Genomic DNA, 18,424 nt, shown 5'->3' with positions numbered 1-18,424 from the left:
AGTTAGGACCAGTAGGTGGAAATATAGAGCTCTGGACCCCATTAGGCTCTTGGAATAAATCTTCAAAGAATTAAACTGGGAAAACTACATGGTGTTACAACACTTATTTCCTTTTTTCCACATTTACTGAGTATCTGCTTTGCCTTGAAGTCTTACAAATTAGAAAAAAAAATGGATCGCAAACAAAAAGCAACTTATAATCTATTAAGGGAAAGGGATATGTAAACTATAATGTAGTTAGGATGTGAATAAAATGCTATGGTGATACGAAAGGGGGGAGCAATTCCTACATACTCTCCTGAGCTCTGGCGAGGAACACGAATTCACAGGCTCTGTGCCAGCTTAGGATGGAGCTCGAATCCCTTACGGGCCATTTGCTAGCTGAGAGACTCTAGGCAAGTTATTTCAGTACTCCAAAACATCCACGGAGCAGTAGTACCTGAAAGATTAAATGAGAATGAATGTAAAGAACCTAGCCAACCGTCTGGTGCAGAGTAAGCTGATGAACATGTTGCTTCCCTTCTCTTTGATTCCCCTTCAGGAAAGTATCTGTAAGAATTATTGGGGCAGTTACCCACACATCATTTGTGGTATCTGGATCCCAGACCCAGTTGCTTCAAATGTCTCCCTTATGGTGAAGCTTCTGGACTCTCCAAGTGGAGGTCCTTATGACCTACTGGGCAATCTGAGGGTGTCTTTGGATTACAGATCTGAAACATTTCCATTTTTCTTCTTCTTTTCTCTTGTTTCTCATTCTCTCTTCTATGACTTTTCTCTCTCAGACATCAAGCTCCCATTTCATGATTTCTCATTCTATTTTCTGGACACAGTGAAGAAACCCCCTGGTGTCTCAGCCCCTGATTCTGGAAATTTCTTCAACATCAGCCTTCCTGTATACAGCTTGCTCCTACCATCTAAACACATCACAATCTCATGGATGTGGTCCTTGTACCACCTTGTCCTCCTCTTGAATGACACTGGGTAGATGCTTTACTTTGTAGGTATCTTACGGCAAAGATTAATAACGGGCTTCTTTGTTTTGAAGACCAGTGAAGTCTCCACTGAAATGTAAGGGAACAGAAGGAGGATGTTAACAAAGTAAGAAACCAGGTTCCTCTAGAGTGGAGTCTTGTGGGGCACAGATAAAACAAAGATGGCAGCCTTCAGTTGCCTCTGTCTCCAGAGCTCTGCTGGAGATCCAGGAGTTTGTCGAGCCTCATACATGCTATCAAAAAGGTGAAAGACAATGTCTGCCATAGCACTGAATATTCAAATTCTGGATTTAATTTTAAATTACGAGTTTCAGGTACCACCTTTCTCATAACCAAAATGTGACGTTCTCCAACTTTGATCTAGAAGACATGTTGTGAGCAAAATCAAACCACTAGTAATTGTTTTTTGTACCAGTCTATGCCTCTTATTGTAACTCTGACAAAGCATAGAGAAGGAATACACACATTTAATAAATAGAAAATATTTATTATACAGCATTATCAAGATTATCTGACAAAAGGCAGTAACGAGCCAAAGGAAAACACTTTTACAAGAAGCTAAACAACTTGTATAAGCACATACATTAAGGTGAAGAGTATCTGCCCTTTTGGTACAGGGTATGTATGTGTACATTTCCAATTTTGAACAATTATGCTATAAGAGCTAATACTGTATTGTATTCAAGAAAACTTTTAATCATGATAATATTAGGCATTCAGAGAAATAATGTAATTGGTGTTGAATGTGTTCACCAAACGTCTCAGACTAAAGCCTCAGAACAAACTGACATCTTATATTATTTGAATAGTAGAGCAGTTTTCCTGATCTATTCTTACTTAAAAAAAAAAAATCTGAACGCACAAGTCCTGTGATATCGAGGACATATGTTAGTGGCATTAAGATTAAAAAAAAAAAAAACACGTTTCACGAATAATAGATAGTAGGCTTTTACTTGCTAGTTTGCCAATAAGCAGACCATCTATTAAGCTCTGGAACCATCTACGTTCCTCATTCTGCTTCATTACCATGAAAGCATGGAACTGAAATTCCTGTTCGGTCGTGAGGTCTTTCTACCAAAGGTGTTACAAATAATTTTTTAAAGGAAAGGCAGTCCATTCTTGATACGGAACCGACTAAACTTGGCAGTAGACTATGGGAAGACATAAGAAACATGAGCCTCAAACTTTGGAGCTGATGTTAAATTCTGAACAAATGATGCGGTGGATATTTAAAGATTCTAAGATGATTTTTGGCTGAGAAATTAGCTTCCACATGAAGGAGGCATATTAAACTATGACTGCACATAAGGCATAAACAGATATTTAAAGAAGTAAGCTTCATTCCACAAATAATAGAAGAAATCAAAACAGCAAGAAAAATTGCTTTTATTGGGTGTAAAAAGGAGGATAAAAGTGAAACAACTGGATTACACATACGTGGATATTACACACAGCAAATAACAAAAATATAAAGAAAACTGATGACAGTGAAAATAGAGGGGAAAAAGTACATGGAAATAACAATTAAAAGAAAGTAAGAAGTGATGAATAAATAATTTGAGAAATTATGACCAGACATAGAGGTTAGTATGTACTTCAATCACTGAAAGCTCAAGTTGCTGTGGAAAATCTTTTTAAAAAAAATCTGAAGTGACCTGAAATAATCTCAATACTGTCATTTCCATCTCATGTTTTAATAATGATGTGTGAAAATCTATGAAATATTCCTCTTTATTGTTACTCACAGTTCTTCAATGAATTTTTAATGTGACAAATTTTCAAGCCACTTCATTAATAATGTGTTCCACATCATAAAATATCTGAAAAATAAGTTCCCTCTTAGAAGAGGAAGGACCATCTGAGCAGTGTATGAAAACCACTGGACTACAGCACTCAAACCTTCAAAGAGCTTCTGTAAATATTGGTGATAATATATAAAACATTATTAGAACATAAAAATATCTATACTCTATTGGAAAGACAACCTTCTAGTTGCAGTTCCACTGACGTTACGTTGCACAAATTTTATTATCACATGTATACAAGGACACAGGAACACATTTACGTACTAGTTACAGGGACTTGGATGACAAGAGGAAAGGCTTACTTGTCATTGAACCAGTAATAGTTGCCATGAGTACAGCATGGAGTTGGAAGATGGGTTTGTTTCTGAGTACACGGGAGAGACAATGGCACCGAATACACATACTGCGTCTGAAGTTCAACCGGTAATAATATTTGCTACAGTAAATGTAAGGTAACAATTTTGCCACATGGTTTGTTTTCTTTAATTGAAGGGCAGAGAAGAGCCCCCTTGGCACAAACACAAGATAATCCATAAAACATCTTCTGCCGCTCTCAAAACAATCTCTTGTTCTAGCCTTTTTTTCCAAATCACCAAGAAGCAAGTATCAACTATGGGACGTTACTCGTGCTGCCCGTGTTCACCACCTCCTGCTTCTGTACTGTCTTGCTTCTCACTCCGTTCTCCCTTAGCCCTCCTGATGGAGCACTTTTTGGTGATGCTTTTGCTCTGATTCCCGTTTTCCTAAGTAGAGAGAAATCACAGAGCAGCAGGTGTCCATACACTTGTTTTCACGTGTGACAACAGGCTGGCTCTGCATCGGGTGCAATGGGTGAAGAGAGGCTCCTGAACACCAGTAAGGAGAAGGGGTAGAGAAAAATGAGCTGCCATGCCGTGGGGGGGGGGGAGGGGGGGTCCATGCCTGCCCCTGCTTCACCCACCTGCTCTGGCTGGCTCCGCCTCGCTCGCTATGACTACCGAGAATACCATGATGTCAACTAATGATTCACCCGGCTGGTCCACACGCGCTGTCTCTTTTCAAGCTGGCCAAGTGCGTGTGGGCACGTATATCTATGCACGGTTGTCCAAAAGAGGAGATTATTTCTGTTGATTTTATTTATTTATGTATTTATTTTTTTATGCGGTGAAAGTTGAACACTATATGGGATTGTGCTTTGTCAGAATTCCCTTTCTTCCCAGAGAAGGCTTTTGAATAATTCAAGAAATCGGGATCCTCGCCGGGATCATTTTTTGCTTGCAGAGCACAGTTCCCTCTGGCCTTCCCTAAAGCAGCAGCATGGTCTCCCTTCCCCGCAGACTCCACGCTCCTCCCATCTCCTCCTCCCAGCTGTCCGCACATTTCCAGCGGTGCTGGAGCTCCCTGGTTTCTCTTGCTTTTCCATGTGGACACCTCCTTCCTACAGGGTGGAAGAGCTTTGCTTATAGTCCCTCAGGATGACCGAGGCGTAGGTCACGTTGGGAGGGGTGCAGAGCACCGACTCGGACACGGGGGAGCTGGGCACCGAGCTGCCCGAGGCCACCGAGTCGCGGAAAGGCGACGGAGGCGTCAAAGCAGGCGACTCCTCGGGGGCCGGTTTGCTGGCCGCCTGCAGGTCCTCGTCTTCCTCTTCCAGTTCGTCTTCCTCCGTGTTCCCTTCCCGCTCATACAGGTACTCCTGGAGGAGCTTGAACCTCTCGCTGTCGTCCTCGTCCTCGTCTTCTGCGGGCGGGGAGGCGGGCTCCTCCCCAAAGGTGCTCAGCTGCAGCGGCAGCATTTGCAAGTGCTGCGGAGGCGCCGGGGGCGGGTACAGCGAACGCACCCCGTTCCCCGGGCCCCCGGGGACGGCGAGCACCGCGTTGAAATCCGGGATCCCGGTGCTGAAATTGTTGACCACTCCCTGTAGTTGGTCCATCAGGGATTTCTGCGGTTGCGGTGGCTGCTGGAGGGGAGGAGGCAAGCCCTTGGGGATGGCCGGGTCCGCCAGGAAGAGGGGGGTCTCCTCTGTGGTCAGGTGGGGCGGCAGAGGCGGGGTGCTAGCTGCGGTTGGCACGCGTCGGTGCACCATCATGGAAGGACTGCTGGGAGGGCTGAAGCCAACCGGCTGGGCATCCTCCTCCTCCACGTTGTAAAGGGTCTTGGTGCTGGTATCTGAAAAGGTCAGGCTCTTGCCCGAGCCCTGGTAACTTTTAGTGAGGGGCTTGATGACAGCTGTTTGGTTGCAAGCCGTCTCATTGGTCTTCACGTGCACAGAGAGGCGGTGCCACATGTGCTGTCCCTTGGGCACCTGTCTTCCACCTGGTTCAGACCATGACACAGACTTGCCATTAGAACTATGAATAAAATAGAGATGGATTTATTTGCAGATATACACACAGGAGAAAATACATGCACACAGGAGAAAATACATACAAATTATATGCAATCCCAGCTCAGTGCAATTTGATCCCCCGCCCTCTCCCTGACTGTATGCCTCCATACCCTTAGCCTCCCCTTATTACAGGTCAAAGGCCAAAAGCTGCAGTGACCACAGCTTGCCTCTGTAGCTGCAGTCAGTGATTCCATGAACCCCAAGACAAGGCAGAACACTTTGACCCTGAGAAAGTCAGAGGGGGAGAAACGCCAGCCCCTGCAGAAGCAGCTACTTTCATTGCAGTCTGATACTTCACAGAGTTACTACCCACTCACCTACCCACATACACCTAAGGTAAGCACGATGTTGCCACTCAGTGCACGCCTTTGAAAGATTCCAAATTTGATGGAGGAAACAAATAACTAAAACTATAGTTACACATGGACAACAGAACATAATGACCATAGCTCTGGCCTCCCTTTCTTCTTAAGTCCCTGGAACAAATTAAAACCCACATATTAAGCTACTCTCAGTGTCTTGTGAGGTTATAAAATATCTCCTCTCAGTCACCCTTTCTGATAGGCAAGTATATCCTGATACAGAGCGGCAGGGTCAGATACACGGCACCTGTACAGAAGAGAAAAAAGCAGATGACAGAAAACCCAGACCCGTGTTCCACTTACGTGTGTCATCACTTTTGCTTTCTTTTTATTTCAACGCACCCGACACATGCAGTGAATCACAATTCACATAAAGGCCCTGATTCACAGCAGCTAGTTTGGGATTTCCCCACCGGGGACTTTTAACTAGGTGTGTTTGAGAAGAGAGAGAACCAGGAAGAAGCCCGTCGAAATACAGATCTTTCAACACTGTGATGCAAATGAGACAAAATTAAGATTCAGAGAAAACAGAAGTTATGGAGACAAAGTCCCCATCCCTGGCCTTTTCCTCATTGAGCTTTGGAGAAGAAAAATGTTAGGGTACCAGCAGCCCGCCTTCATCCTTCATCTTCATGGGACCATCAAAAAGTGAATCAAATAGAAGAAGAAGGAGGAGGAAGATGAAGGAGAAGTGGGAGAAAGAGGAGGAGAAGGAGGAAGAAATGAGAGATGCTGTGTATATCATTCAAATTCTAAGCTATATTTTGTCATAACTCTGGTCTTACTTTTGGACTTTTAGCTTTTTTTCTGTATAACTTTCAGCAGATGGTGCTACCTTACCATAGCACACTATTAATAACAACAGTGTTAATACTTACATCAGGAAATATTTTTTCTTGTGTGTGTGTTCTTTTTTTTTTTTTTTTTTTTTTTTTTGCTTTTTCACTGTATCCATGAAAACAACAGAGAAAGTAGCACAATGTTAACACATTCTTGACAGTAAAAGGAATAGGGCTAAGGAACGTTTTTTTCCTTAGGTGGATGTGTGAAATAGACTATTCTGTATCATGGTCTTTGGTTTGGGAAACTGTAGGAAGTGATCAATAGTTCATATAATGGTTTATTTAATCATTTTGAAAATACAAGAATGAATACTTCAAAAAATATGTGTGTCACATTTATAATGATGATAATGTTTTGACATTTTATATATTATAATCTTGAAAAGTGAAGTGAGCCAAATAAATAGAGTCTTGCAGAAATTCTGATACCTATTTTAGAAAATTCTGGATATAAAAGTCCTAAAATAAATATAATAGTTAAAATTTTGATCTCATTATTTGGGAAAAGGTAGTTCCTCTGTCTTATAATTTATATGCTATGTATCTATTTATTTGAGAGAGAGAGAACACATGTGGGTGGGGGGAGAGGCAGAGGGAGAGGGAGAGAGAATCTTGAGCAGACCCCCTGCTGAGTGTGGAGCTCAACAGTGGGGGTGGGGGGCTTGATCTCACAACCCTGAGATCACCACCCGAGCCAAAACCAAGACTCGGATGCCCAACCGACTGGGCGACCCAGGTGCCCCATAAATGCTATATTTTTAATTGTCAAACAAAAATCTCATCTCCAAAATACTACGTGAAAATTAATATTTCTCTGAAATATATGCTTAGTATATTCCTTGAGAATGTAGAAGTACTTGTAAATGCAAAATTACTGAATGTTCAGCTTCCCCACTATTGTTAGAATACCTTTCTTCTGAGTTGAGTCGACTACAAAACCGACAGTTGGTGTTCCCAGCATGAACAGTCAACTAGCCAGCAGCCAAGACCACAATCCACAATCCCCTTCTGAGTTTAAAACCCAAGTAAGCTCACCTTCCACCTCCTTCTTCTCAATTTCCTCCACTCCCTACTCTACTCACGCCATCTCTCTCTTCGTACATTCATTGCGACTCTCCCAGAAAGTATAAAACCACTGATTTGCCTCTTGCCTTGCTCTTAAATATGCTTTAGTGTACCATCCAACCTCAATGATTTGCATCACTTTTTTAAAAAGAGACTTTGTTTATTTGAGAGAGAGAGAACAAGAGTATGAGTGGGGACAGGGGCAGAGGGGGCGGGAGAGAGACAAGCAGATTCCTCTCTGAGCGTGGACTCCGCCCTGAGCAGGGAGCTCAATGCGGGGCTGGATCCCAGGACCCTGAGATCATGACCTAAGTGGAAATCAAGAGTCAGCTGCTTAACAGACTGAGCCGTGCAGGAGTTTCTGATATGCATCACTTTTTAATTGCAATGGAAACATCTTTTCCTTCTTCCAATGCCTGCCTCTCAATGCTTATTTTAAAAAAATCACTAAACTAGAAGGATGCTTTATGACTTTATTTAGTTGTGTGTGTGTGTGTGCATATGTGTGTGTGTACATATGTTTAAGAAACAAGTCCCTTGAGAGCTAGTCTACACCTTACTTAACCACCAGGCTTACACACCCCAATAAAACATTGCTCCAGACTCCACATACGCTGGCAAAAAAGTCATCCTTGTATTCTTGGGACTTACTTCACTCACTCACTCACATGGGCTGTCTTCCTCACTTCCTAGGGTCCTACATGGCCTCTTTTTAAATCATGTGCTTCTCTATGTTAATGGTATTATTAATCATATTGCATATAGATAAAATCACATCTTAGTTCTGTTTTAATCCAATACTATTTTTATTCTTGTAATGGGAGATTTTTACCCTGGCTGTCAAAATTAGCAGGTTTCCTTCCCCTCACAGTCTTGCTCTAGATTTGCTGTAAAGAACTGTTTAATTAGGAAACAGTTCTAATATCCCAGGGCATTTATCAGATTAAGAAAATTAGATTAACCTTTTTTTTTGCAAGGACAAAATAAATTGCTTCCTAAAAACCAGAGATCGTGAAGGATACGTATCAGCTCATAGAAACTTCAGCAGACCTTCTGAATTAGGTGTTCCTGACATGTGGTCCGTGTACAGCTTGAATGGTCCATGAATCTACCTGTGTGATAAGCTATTTTTAGACTGGATTAATATTGTGTCTTGATAGACTGTATACTGCTATATTCAAATGCATGTAAATGCTATCATGATAAAGTGTGCTGCCGGATACAAGTGCAGCTAAATTCTGAGAAGATTTCTTTGTGTTTTGTGTTTAAGTGGCTACTAAAAAATGTACAATTACTATCGATTAGGGTGAAGGTTTAATAAGCATTTTGGTATGAAAAGGGATTACCAAATTTGAAAAGGTTGGGAGCCCACTGCTATGATATTAAGAAGAGAAAAATACATGAAATATGGGGCAGCCAAAAAAGAGTAAATGCATTATCAAAATGCAATATTACTATGAAATAAGTCTTCTATTTAATCCCAAATAACTTTAATACCCTCTGTTTCAGCCACCAACGTCTTCCTTCTATTATTTAATTTTGTTTTCCTAAATAGAAGTCTTAGGAAAAGCAACCTGATCTCGAAACACATGATTGTCACAAAACACCCCATCCTTCCTGCTCTCACTTCAGAAGGCAGACATCAGGCCTAAAACAATCTCATATCTGAAGATCAAATGCAGTAGCATTTGGAGTGACTACCTCAGGTGGCTAAATATATTTATCGATACAGAAGTTATTGGAGGAAATGGCTGTCAGGCTGGAGAGGAACCGGGGTGTAGACGGTGATCTGTACTGGGAGTGTGCAGAGCCGAGCAGGCCTGGGGCTGCCGTGCCGGCTACGACAGGCTTGGGATCTTGCTTTGGTTTTTCTCTCATGAGATAAGTCTAACAATCCCCCCAAACAGAAAACCCAATATTTACAGCACTTTAGAGAATGGCTGGAAGTGGGTGGTGTAAACAGATTAGTGTATCTTTGGCATTCAGAGTGATCTTGTCTGTTTTATTTGTTTCAGTAAGTACTAGTTACATCTGCAGGGTACACTGCTCTCTGCTCCAGAGAGGTCTAAAATGGGAATAACAGTGGGTGGGTGTTTGAGATCAGGAGGGAAGCATCCTGCACAAGCTGCCTGAGGGGGAAGCTTCCACAGCACCTGTCTCCCTTATGTCCAATTCATGTCTTTGCCACGAGGCTTAATAGCTTCACGACAGACATAAGGATGGCATCCAGAAAGCCCACAGACAAGGCAAGACCTTCACAGAAGGAGGGGAGACTCACTCCTTGGAACCTGAAGAGGTTAGCATTTGTTTTCTCTGAAAATGAAAGCGGAAACAGGAAATGCCATTGAGTCACAGCGTGGAGAGAATGGCTTACCAAGTCCAGAAAATAAACCAAAGCTACAGGCTTATGGGCAGTTTTGCTGTGGCCGTGCAGCCACAGTGGGGACACGAGGGCTTTCAAAGAAGGATGGTGCTGCCCCAACGGAGACACTCGGAAAGGGATGCCAGACATGTGTTGTCCAAATGCCTCTCCTCTTCCTGCTTCAGGGAGCTGGTACCAGAAGGAAGCCTGAGGAGTGATTCTTGTGGAATCGCAGGCATAGGAACTATTTGAAGCCATATGAGTCAGACTCTTGTTTTCCCAGGCAACGCCAAGTTAGTCTTTAGTACAAAGGACTTCCACTCTTGCCAGTTACACTTTTGAAGGCTTTCCAGAAAAATCTGCATATACAGTATATATCTCTGGGAACCTATGTGAACATAATTAAAATTTCTCACCTTTTTGATTCACCACTAGTAAGGTAAAAAATCTCTGAATATGTTATTGGAGACAAAAATGCTTTTTGACTACACGGGAACTTGGTAGTTTCTGCGGATATCAGTCTTAAATAGCGTTGTGAATTTTATCCCTCTTCTCTGATTCTAACATCATAAGCTAGTCAGAGAACCACTTGGCTTGCCGAAATCTACAATATCTCAGAGTCTAAATATACAGTCCTCCTTTTAAAATTTTTAGATGAATCACATTCTATATGTTAAAGTTATATGATACAGGATACAAGACAGCACAAAGGAAATCAATTTGCCTTTATTAAGCTTTGTGCTCTCTTCAATGAACCAATTAAGAAAAAGACATCCACAAACAAAATGAGCTCACCAAAGTCAATGAAGTATGGGAGACTGCATACACTTTGGGCATAGGGTCTACTGTCTTGAGAAAACTGACAAATCTGTTTCAAACTAATGAGAAGAATTCTGATGGTTACTCAATTTTTTCTAAGTACATTTTAAATGACCATTGATTAGGCCATCAACCTAATCTTGATTACTGGCTGAGGAAAAAAATTCTCATGCCAAAGTTTACTGAGGACATCATGGTGGTACAGGAGTATTGTTTTAGCAGAGGTATACCAGCTGTAATTATATTCCTCCAGGAAGTCTAGATGAGTCTAGATTCTGTTCCCTTTGAAGGAACTTCAAGTCAAGCATTATCTTCTCTTCTATGCTGCATGCTACCAGACCTGTAATTTTAATAGCAAGTCATTTGATGTCCCTCACCTCTAACCTGGAGTCCTCACGATTTGCTCTGGAAACATAGGGCCGTCGCATTGCTCTGCTGGGATTATTCTTCAGAGACAGGATAGATCTAGGCAGACCATGATAGTCCAGTAGGCAGCTTTATTTCCACCACTAGTCCCTTTGTCTTGATTGTTCACCAAAGCTGTGGGAACTGAAGGTCTCAGAGAGAACATATCTTTTTTGTTGTTGTTTGTTGAAGAATAACCAAGGCTAAAAATAGCCAAACTCTTCTCAATCTTTTCCTGATCCTTTATAGTCTCCCGAAAGAAAGCTTGAATAGATCCTATTCCGAGAATTCTTAACAATCAACCTATTAGCTTTGCCAATTGTGGCTTTTTTGTTTGTTTGTTTGTTTGTCGCCTACCAAGAATGTACCCACTTTAGCCTTTGCTTTTGCTTTTAGGCACTCACCTTTAAGTCATGAAATGTTAGGTGACTCTCCTCTCTTTCTGGCCCTGCTGTCACGGCAAGACAAGCACATCTACTATTCCCATCAACCCTTTTGACAGGCAGCCAGCAGCTATCATAATTAGGATCTCCTTGCTGTGCCCTTGGTCAGACTCAACCCATGCTGCAAGAAATGCTCAATGCCTTCCGACTCGGGAAAATCGCAGAGAGCGCATCCAAGCAGACTAGAGAGGCCTCAATCTGGAGCAGCAGGGGCCTCCTGACCACCACCTGAAACCCACTGGCATGGCTACCGTATTTTTCCCTCAAAGAATCAGTATGATTTGATTGAGACCACACTCTTTCTATTTGGGCTTTTTAAGGGAACATCAGGACACAGACTTCCCAATGCACTCCACTGAGTGAAGAAAAGAGACACCACGGCCTCATACACTGGCCTCCGCAGCCAGGTTCAGTAGCAAACATTTGAACAAATTGGGCTCTTCTCATCTGAAGAGCTATTCAAGCCACAGACACCTTATCGGTGAACTCCCTCCTGCTGCAGGAATGTGTACCTTTGACTCTCCCAGGAGTTTGAAGGGCTGTAAAGGAACAGCTGAAAATGACCACAGACTCCGTGCACAATGAATTGAACATGGTCTATGTTCTTTTGTCAACTTAAAGAGACACTGTCAAGATCTAAAGGTCAAAAATTGGACCAAACATGCACCATTTTTATCAGATGGCGAAAATCTGATAAAAACACTCAGAATTCTGGGGAAATAACTACATTTCCTTTTTGTAAAACTCTCTTTTCATGGGACTCACAAAACTTTTGTTTTGTGCTCTCCCGGGTGTAAGAGGCACCCAGCAGAAGCTCATGTCAGTGCCCACCCCCTCAAGCTGACATTATGGAACTCTCCATAAGTTCAGGTTATGGCTTTTAATTTAATGCAGACAGCATCATTTCAAACATTTGTGCAACAGCAAAAAGGCAAAAAAAAAAAAAAGAAAGAAAGAAGGAAAGAAAGAAGAAAAAGAAAAAGAAAAGCAAAGAAAGAGTTCTGTTTACCAAGGAAAAGCTGACAAATTTATGAAGGGGGAAAATTCACTTTCAAGCTTGTGAGTGGGAGTCACAAACAAAAGGGAATCTGCGGAATCGGAAAAAGTGTTGTGTCTTGCGTTGAAACTTAAAAAAGCAAAAAGACTAACAACTTGACAGTGCCCTTTTAAGAACGATGGACAATCAAATTAAGGCAGTCGTGCAAACCATGGCACGTAAATGGCTCCTCATTCTTGATGGCATGCACCACATCTGTTTCCATGTTAGAAAGTGGAAAAACCCAGGAGAGAGAAAGCAAGGGGCAAACCACTACATTGTCCATGCAGCTTCTCTTACACATTCACTGCAGTGTGGGGGTTTTCAAAGCTGCACATGTGCCGACGGACATTGGCTGGTGGGCGAGAATTCTGGCTGCCTCTTCCTGAAGATTGAAAAGAAAAAGACACCCAGTGAGTGAGTGGTTATACGCGTGTACAGATACAGTGATCACACCACTCAGGTGATGCCTGGGCCTGGCCCGGGGCCTAGCATGGCCCCTGAGTCTTTCTCCATGTCATCTCCACCCCCACGTGTCCCCCTCGCACTGGCTGGCTGTCTCTTACTGCCAGACTCATTTCTGAAAGCCACATCAGTGGAGTGCATTCTTTCTTTTACCTTATGGGACCATCTCTTTCCAAGCAGCAGAGGCTTGCTCTGCTGTGTGTCTGTCTGTCCAAAATCAGCTCTTTCCCTCCACTCTTGACGTCCCCCTTTCCTCCTGGTGGCAGTGGGCCCCACCTGCACTCACACCGATACAGGCTGAATCTTCCCATCCACCGCCCCTCTTAAAGGATGTTCATGGACTTATGTCTTTACGCTGTGAATTTTAATTGCATTGCTAATTTTCCTTTGTATTATGTTATCACAAAAGCATTGTTGTCCCTTCCTATAAAGTCACATTTATCTTTTGGCCCTCACAGGACGGAATGTATCTGATGGTGGAGAGGGGGAGTGGTGAGATATTGGAGGAATCTGCCACTTGGAGAGAATGTCATCTCATTCCTTAGTTAGAGGTCTCTTTATATAGCACATAGGATGATCTGGTAAGGGGAGAAGGGCATTGACTGGTCACAGCAAGGCTAATGGGGCAGCCATGGGCCGTCGGCCTTTTACCATCATTTGCGGAGTGAGCATAAGTGGGTTTCCCATGAGTTAAGCGGCACCTCAGAAGGAAGTGGGGTAAAGCCGTCTTGTTATTACTCCACATCAGACGGCTGCCAATCACAGGAAAGAAGTTTAGGAACAAGATGCTAAAGGTGAACCATCAGAAGGTGCTGTGGGTGGTATGGATGGGGTTGGCTGAACTGGGGGGAATCTCAATATGAAGGAACTCTCAGTGATGAAGTCCCCTCTAGGCGTCCCTAAAAACTCACAAATATTCTCTATGTATCAGCATTGGGCCACCTACCCCAAGATCCTGGTAACAATTATCCAGTGTTAATCAGAAGAGGACCACAATAGCTGCAGGCAAGTCGAAAACTTTGGCTATATTTCCTATCTCTTTTTTTCCCATTAAGGCAGACAGAGGAGGGAAACAGAAGAGGAAGGAACCAGAGATGTTGCCAAAGCAGACCACGCCCTTCCCACTCCACATCTTCCAGACTGAGGCCTGGCATGTGCTAGAAAGGAGAGATGTGAATTTGAGGTTTGAAATAAGAATACACTGGAATAGTTTTTCAATTCCTGAAATCAAGGAATCTGATCTGAATGTAGAAAGTGGGAAAAAGGTTTTCCATAGCACAGTGGAAGGTAAAAGAGAAAAATAAAATTAATCAATATGTGTATTCCTGCCAAGTTTGGGCCATTCAAGAAACCATTTCAAAGTATATGATCTACCCGGAATAATTTGAAATCCTCACCCAGAGATAAAAACTTGAAACACCACTTTGGTGTAACTTTGTTACTATAGCAATAATCCACTTATTTAAAAAAATGGACAAAGAGAGAATGTTTGCTATTGAACTTGCCAAAGTATGTCCCTGACATTCAATATGCCCACCTGAAATCACAAAAATGATGACAACAATGAAAACATCAGCAAGTAGATGACCAGGGATAAAAGTATGATGTTTGACTATATAAATAAGCTATCAGTAAGAAAGAATATTTAACGTACAAAATAATAAAACAACATCATTTCTCAAGAAGATGGCAGAAAGTACATTCAGGGCATTTGGCTTTCCCCTGCTAAACTGCCTGCATCCCCTGAATCCCCTAGTTAATTCCACCTGTAGATAATGTCTACTTATGGCCTGCTCCTATGGTGCTGGGAAGCCAGGACCCCACCCGGGCCAGCTTTAGGGCCCTGCGTCCAATACAGATGCACCCGACGTGTCCCTCATCAGAAGCGCCCTGCCCTTGGGATTTAGTGATCTATAGACATCACTTTGAAATCTGTAATCCTTGTATCACTTAATTTGTGTTTTTTAAGTGATGTTTTATGGGGAAACGGAGCATGAACTGGGGTTTGGAGCCTCAGCTTACCCACGCTCCTGCCTCCCTGACTTCTCCGGTGCCCCCTGGGACCTTTCCCTATCTGGCCCTGCCCAGGGATCACTGCCACTCTCCACCACTAGCAGGGGGCTCTAGGCATGAGTCCAGGAAGATCAAATCAGGGTCAAGTGCACGTGCCGCGTAGCATTTCAAGGCAGTGATTGGCCGTCCCCTCCCTGGACTAGCAGGGCCACAGTGCATTTGACAGGCAACACCACAAGGGCAAGCCTCTCACCCATCCTCTGTGGAGGTACCTTCTGGTCCACGTGCAGTTGTCATAATACCCTTGGAGATCACGGGTCTACCAGGGGCTAGGGTAGGAGGAAGGGGAGAAGGGGAGATGCTAGGGACGCCTGGGTGGCTCAGTTGTTAAGCGTCTGCCTTGGGCTCAGGGCGTGATCCCAGCATTCTGGGATCGAGCCCCACAGCAGGCTGCTCCGCTGGTAGTCTGCTTCTTCCTCTCCCACTCCTCCTGACTGTGTTCCCTTTCTCACTGGCTGTCTCCCTCTGTCAAAAAAATAAATAAAATCTTAAAAAAAAAAAAAAAAAAAGAAGAAGGGGAGATGCTTGGTTCAACCTCCCTGTAGTGTCTGCGCAGTGGCAGGACAGGTGGGAGGGGGATCTGACAGCCTGAAGGCTGCACCTGCATGGAGTCACAGAGTGGGGGCTGTGGCACCTGGCAGAGTATGCACTTGTCCCCCAAGTCTCCTCTCCCCCACCCTGCACGGGAGTACAGCATTAAATGGCAAATAAAAAACCACAAAAACAGGTTGAGAGAGAGACTACAGGAGAAAAGGCTTTATACTGTAGCCTCTCTAACATTTCCCTCTGTGTTCAACCAGGGGCCTCATGTTCCCTTTCATACCGGACCGTGCAAACGATGTAGTTGGTCTTGTCTGCTGGGTGTATGTATGATGAGAAAAAGCGCAGGGAAACATCCTGACAGCTCAGGACTTAGCATAGGTGCACAGAGTGTGGCCTGCCTGGACGATAGCACTTCTGTCTCCCGGGGACTGGGGTGGGAGTTCTGTGGCCTCCGGCACTGACTTGGAATTAACTGTTGCAGTTAGTGGTCAGTTCTGTGGTTTCTTCAGAGGTGGTAGTCATATTGACAGCCAAATGCCACACAGTAACTCCCAGCAATCCTAAAGACACCTTAATTCACTATTGATTGAAATAGTTGAAAAAATTATAGCATTTCCTTCATAGTGCCATTTTCTTCAGTCTCTGACTCACTTTGTGTTGAAGTGAATGTAAAAGACCTATGCGTACAGACCTTACTTCTATGAAAGGGGTAGTTGATTAAAGGTTACAGGCCAAAGCCTTGAAAAATCTGATGCCAGAGCGTCCGTTTTCTCAACTGCACAAAAACTGAGAGGAGCTTGACTTCAGGGTATTTTTAGCAACTGTAAAACCACATATTCAACCAACCGCAGATTCGGCAAGCCAGAGTAAAAGCTTGGAGGGAAAATGCAGCATATGGAGACTTGTCAAATATAAGTCCCAAATCTGTGCTTGAATCTTTTGGCAGAAACTGTGGATTTAAAGAAACCCCAGAAATTTAGTCAGAAAGATTCCTCTTCAATTTCTTCTGAAAGTGCAGTTTTTTTCTTTTCTTTTGCTCTTTTTTCTTTCTCTTCTTCCCTTCTATTTTCCTTCTTCCTCCCTTCTTTTCTTTTCTTTTTTCTTTTCTTTCTATAGAGTCACTGCTTGTCATAGTTTCTCCCATCTATTCTCATTGTCCAAATCTTCCTTTGTGGAAGAGACCATCTCTCTCTGGGTGTTCTTAGTCCCACAGGACTTTGTTTTAAAGTGTTATTTTCTTTATAGTAGTTCATTCATACGTCAATTCCTATGCTAGGAATTTTTCTTCACAAGAACTTGAGAAGTTGTTACAAACAGGTTTCACTCATGGTAGTGTAGCAGTAGGACAGCTGGATAAGGGCCCAGGAAACCAGGCACTCTCCAACTGTGTATTTGCCCCTTTCAGATTCAGTTTTTTCATCCATAAAGGATTGTTGAAAGAATAAATGTGAAGATGCTTCCAAATAGCAAAATGCTATCCCTGCTTAAGACAGCACTATTAAAACCTTCCTCTAAAGGATGGAGGAACAAAAGTACAGACAAAAGACCCAGACATTTTAAATCTCAGTATGATTTAGAGTACACTACTCACAGTAACAGTATCCCAAACTTTACTTCATTTTACTTATGAATGTTAACCACTTTACTTACTCAAGAATTTCAGTAAGTTCTACTAGAAAATAAACTCTTTTCTCTCCAGACAGTGGGGGATGGAGTTGTGGGATGGTGGAGAACAACATTAGTGACATTGCATGGATGTGGCAGGAGCAGGTGAAAGCTAGGGTATACAGTGGGTTAGCTGTGTCTGAAGTTGCATGTCTATGATAGGTTTGGAGGTAAGTCTACTTTTAGCAGAGAGAAAATGGTCTATACAATTCCAGATGGTCAGTTCACCATGGAAATAATAATGTGGCAGCTGCCCAAAGTAATCATAAAGACTGGCAACGACCACTCAAGATCATTTTAGCAGAGTGTGATTTATCTTTTTTTTTTTTTGGTTATAGATAAATATAGGATAATTTGTGCCTCTGATTGCTTTCCAAAGCCAAATGCATTTTTTCCTATTATCTGAATTTAAATACTTATTTCTAAATATTTGTTTATCAGAGTGGAGAGTGGAGCTCTGATTGTACATGGACGCCCTCTGTAAATGGTAATTTCCTCTATTTTAGTGCATGGATATCTAATGCAGTACATTAATGTTTTTTATACAAACACACAGTGCAGTTTCTCCACAGAGGTGCAAAATACTGCTCTTTAAAGAAAATTTCAATTATAAGGATTTCTAAGCTAATAAGAGCTTAGAGAAAATGATCTAATAAAATTCAACATAATTATCGTAGATTTGTCAAACATGAACATTTTGCCTTATAACAAAGTTTCCTTTCTTTTGAAAACATTAAGAATGTATGTGAAGCCCTCTGTATGTTATTCTTAATACTAATCCTATCCTTTCCAAAGGAAAATTTGGGGTGGATGGATCATCACTTGGCATATTTTAATACTTTTACAACATATATATTCATATGTGTTAGTACATAATATATTGTAGTGTTTACACGTTATTAGATTTTATTGACAGCATCACACTCTATTTCTGTTCAGCAATTTGCCCATTTTGTCCATTTTGTATTACATTAATAGGTGCAGCTCTAGTTCCTTCATGTAAATGAAACTGGATACATACTACACCGCCAAAACTATAATCAATTCTCCTACGGATGGCCACTTAGGTTGTTTCCTACATTGTGCTATTTTAAGCAATGCTGCAGTAAATATTCTAGATTATGTCTCCTTGCACACATATATGGGAGAGTTTTTCTAAGCTATGGATCAAGAAGTAGA

At 42.4% G+C, this 18,424-nt stretch overlaps 1 protein-coding gene across 3 annotated transcripts in view; it reads right to left on the bottom strand.

Annotated features, from left to right (window-relative positions):
• Positions 1-4,214: 4,214 nt before the first annotated feature.
• Positions 4,215-18,424, bottom strand: part of GRM1 (glutamate metabotropic receptor 1) — a 391,937-nt gene continuing 377,727 nt past the window's right edge. Inside the window, exon 8 of one of the 3 annotated variants that reach the window (XM_045805276.2) lies at positions 4,215-5,127. In XM_045805276.2, the coding sequence (XP_045661232.1) occupies positions 4,215-5,127 (913 nt within the window). Of the gene's footprint in view, positions 5,128-12,823; positions 12,885-18,424 lie in introns of those variants that run through there. The other 2 variants (XM_045805277.2, XM_045805278.2) reach the window with 2 other exon arrangements.

Source organism: Ursus americanus, chromosome 11 (genome assembly GCF_024610735.1).
Source record: "Ursus americanus isolate L20-20 chromosome 11, mUrsAme1.1.p, whole genome shotgun sequence".
Lineage (NCBI taxonomy): Eukaryota > Metazoa > Chordata > Mammalia > Carnivora > Ursidae > Ursus > Ursus americanus.
Note: the sequence above shows the minus strand (reverse complement) of the source record. Positions and strands in the feature narration are given on the sequence as shown.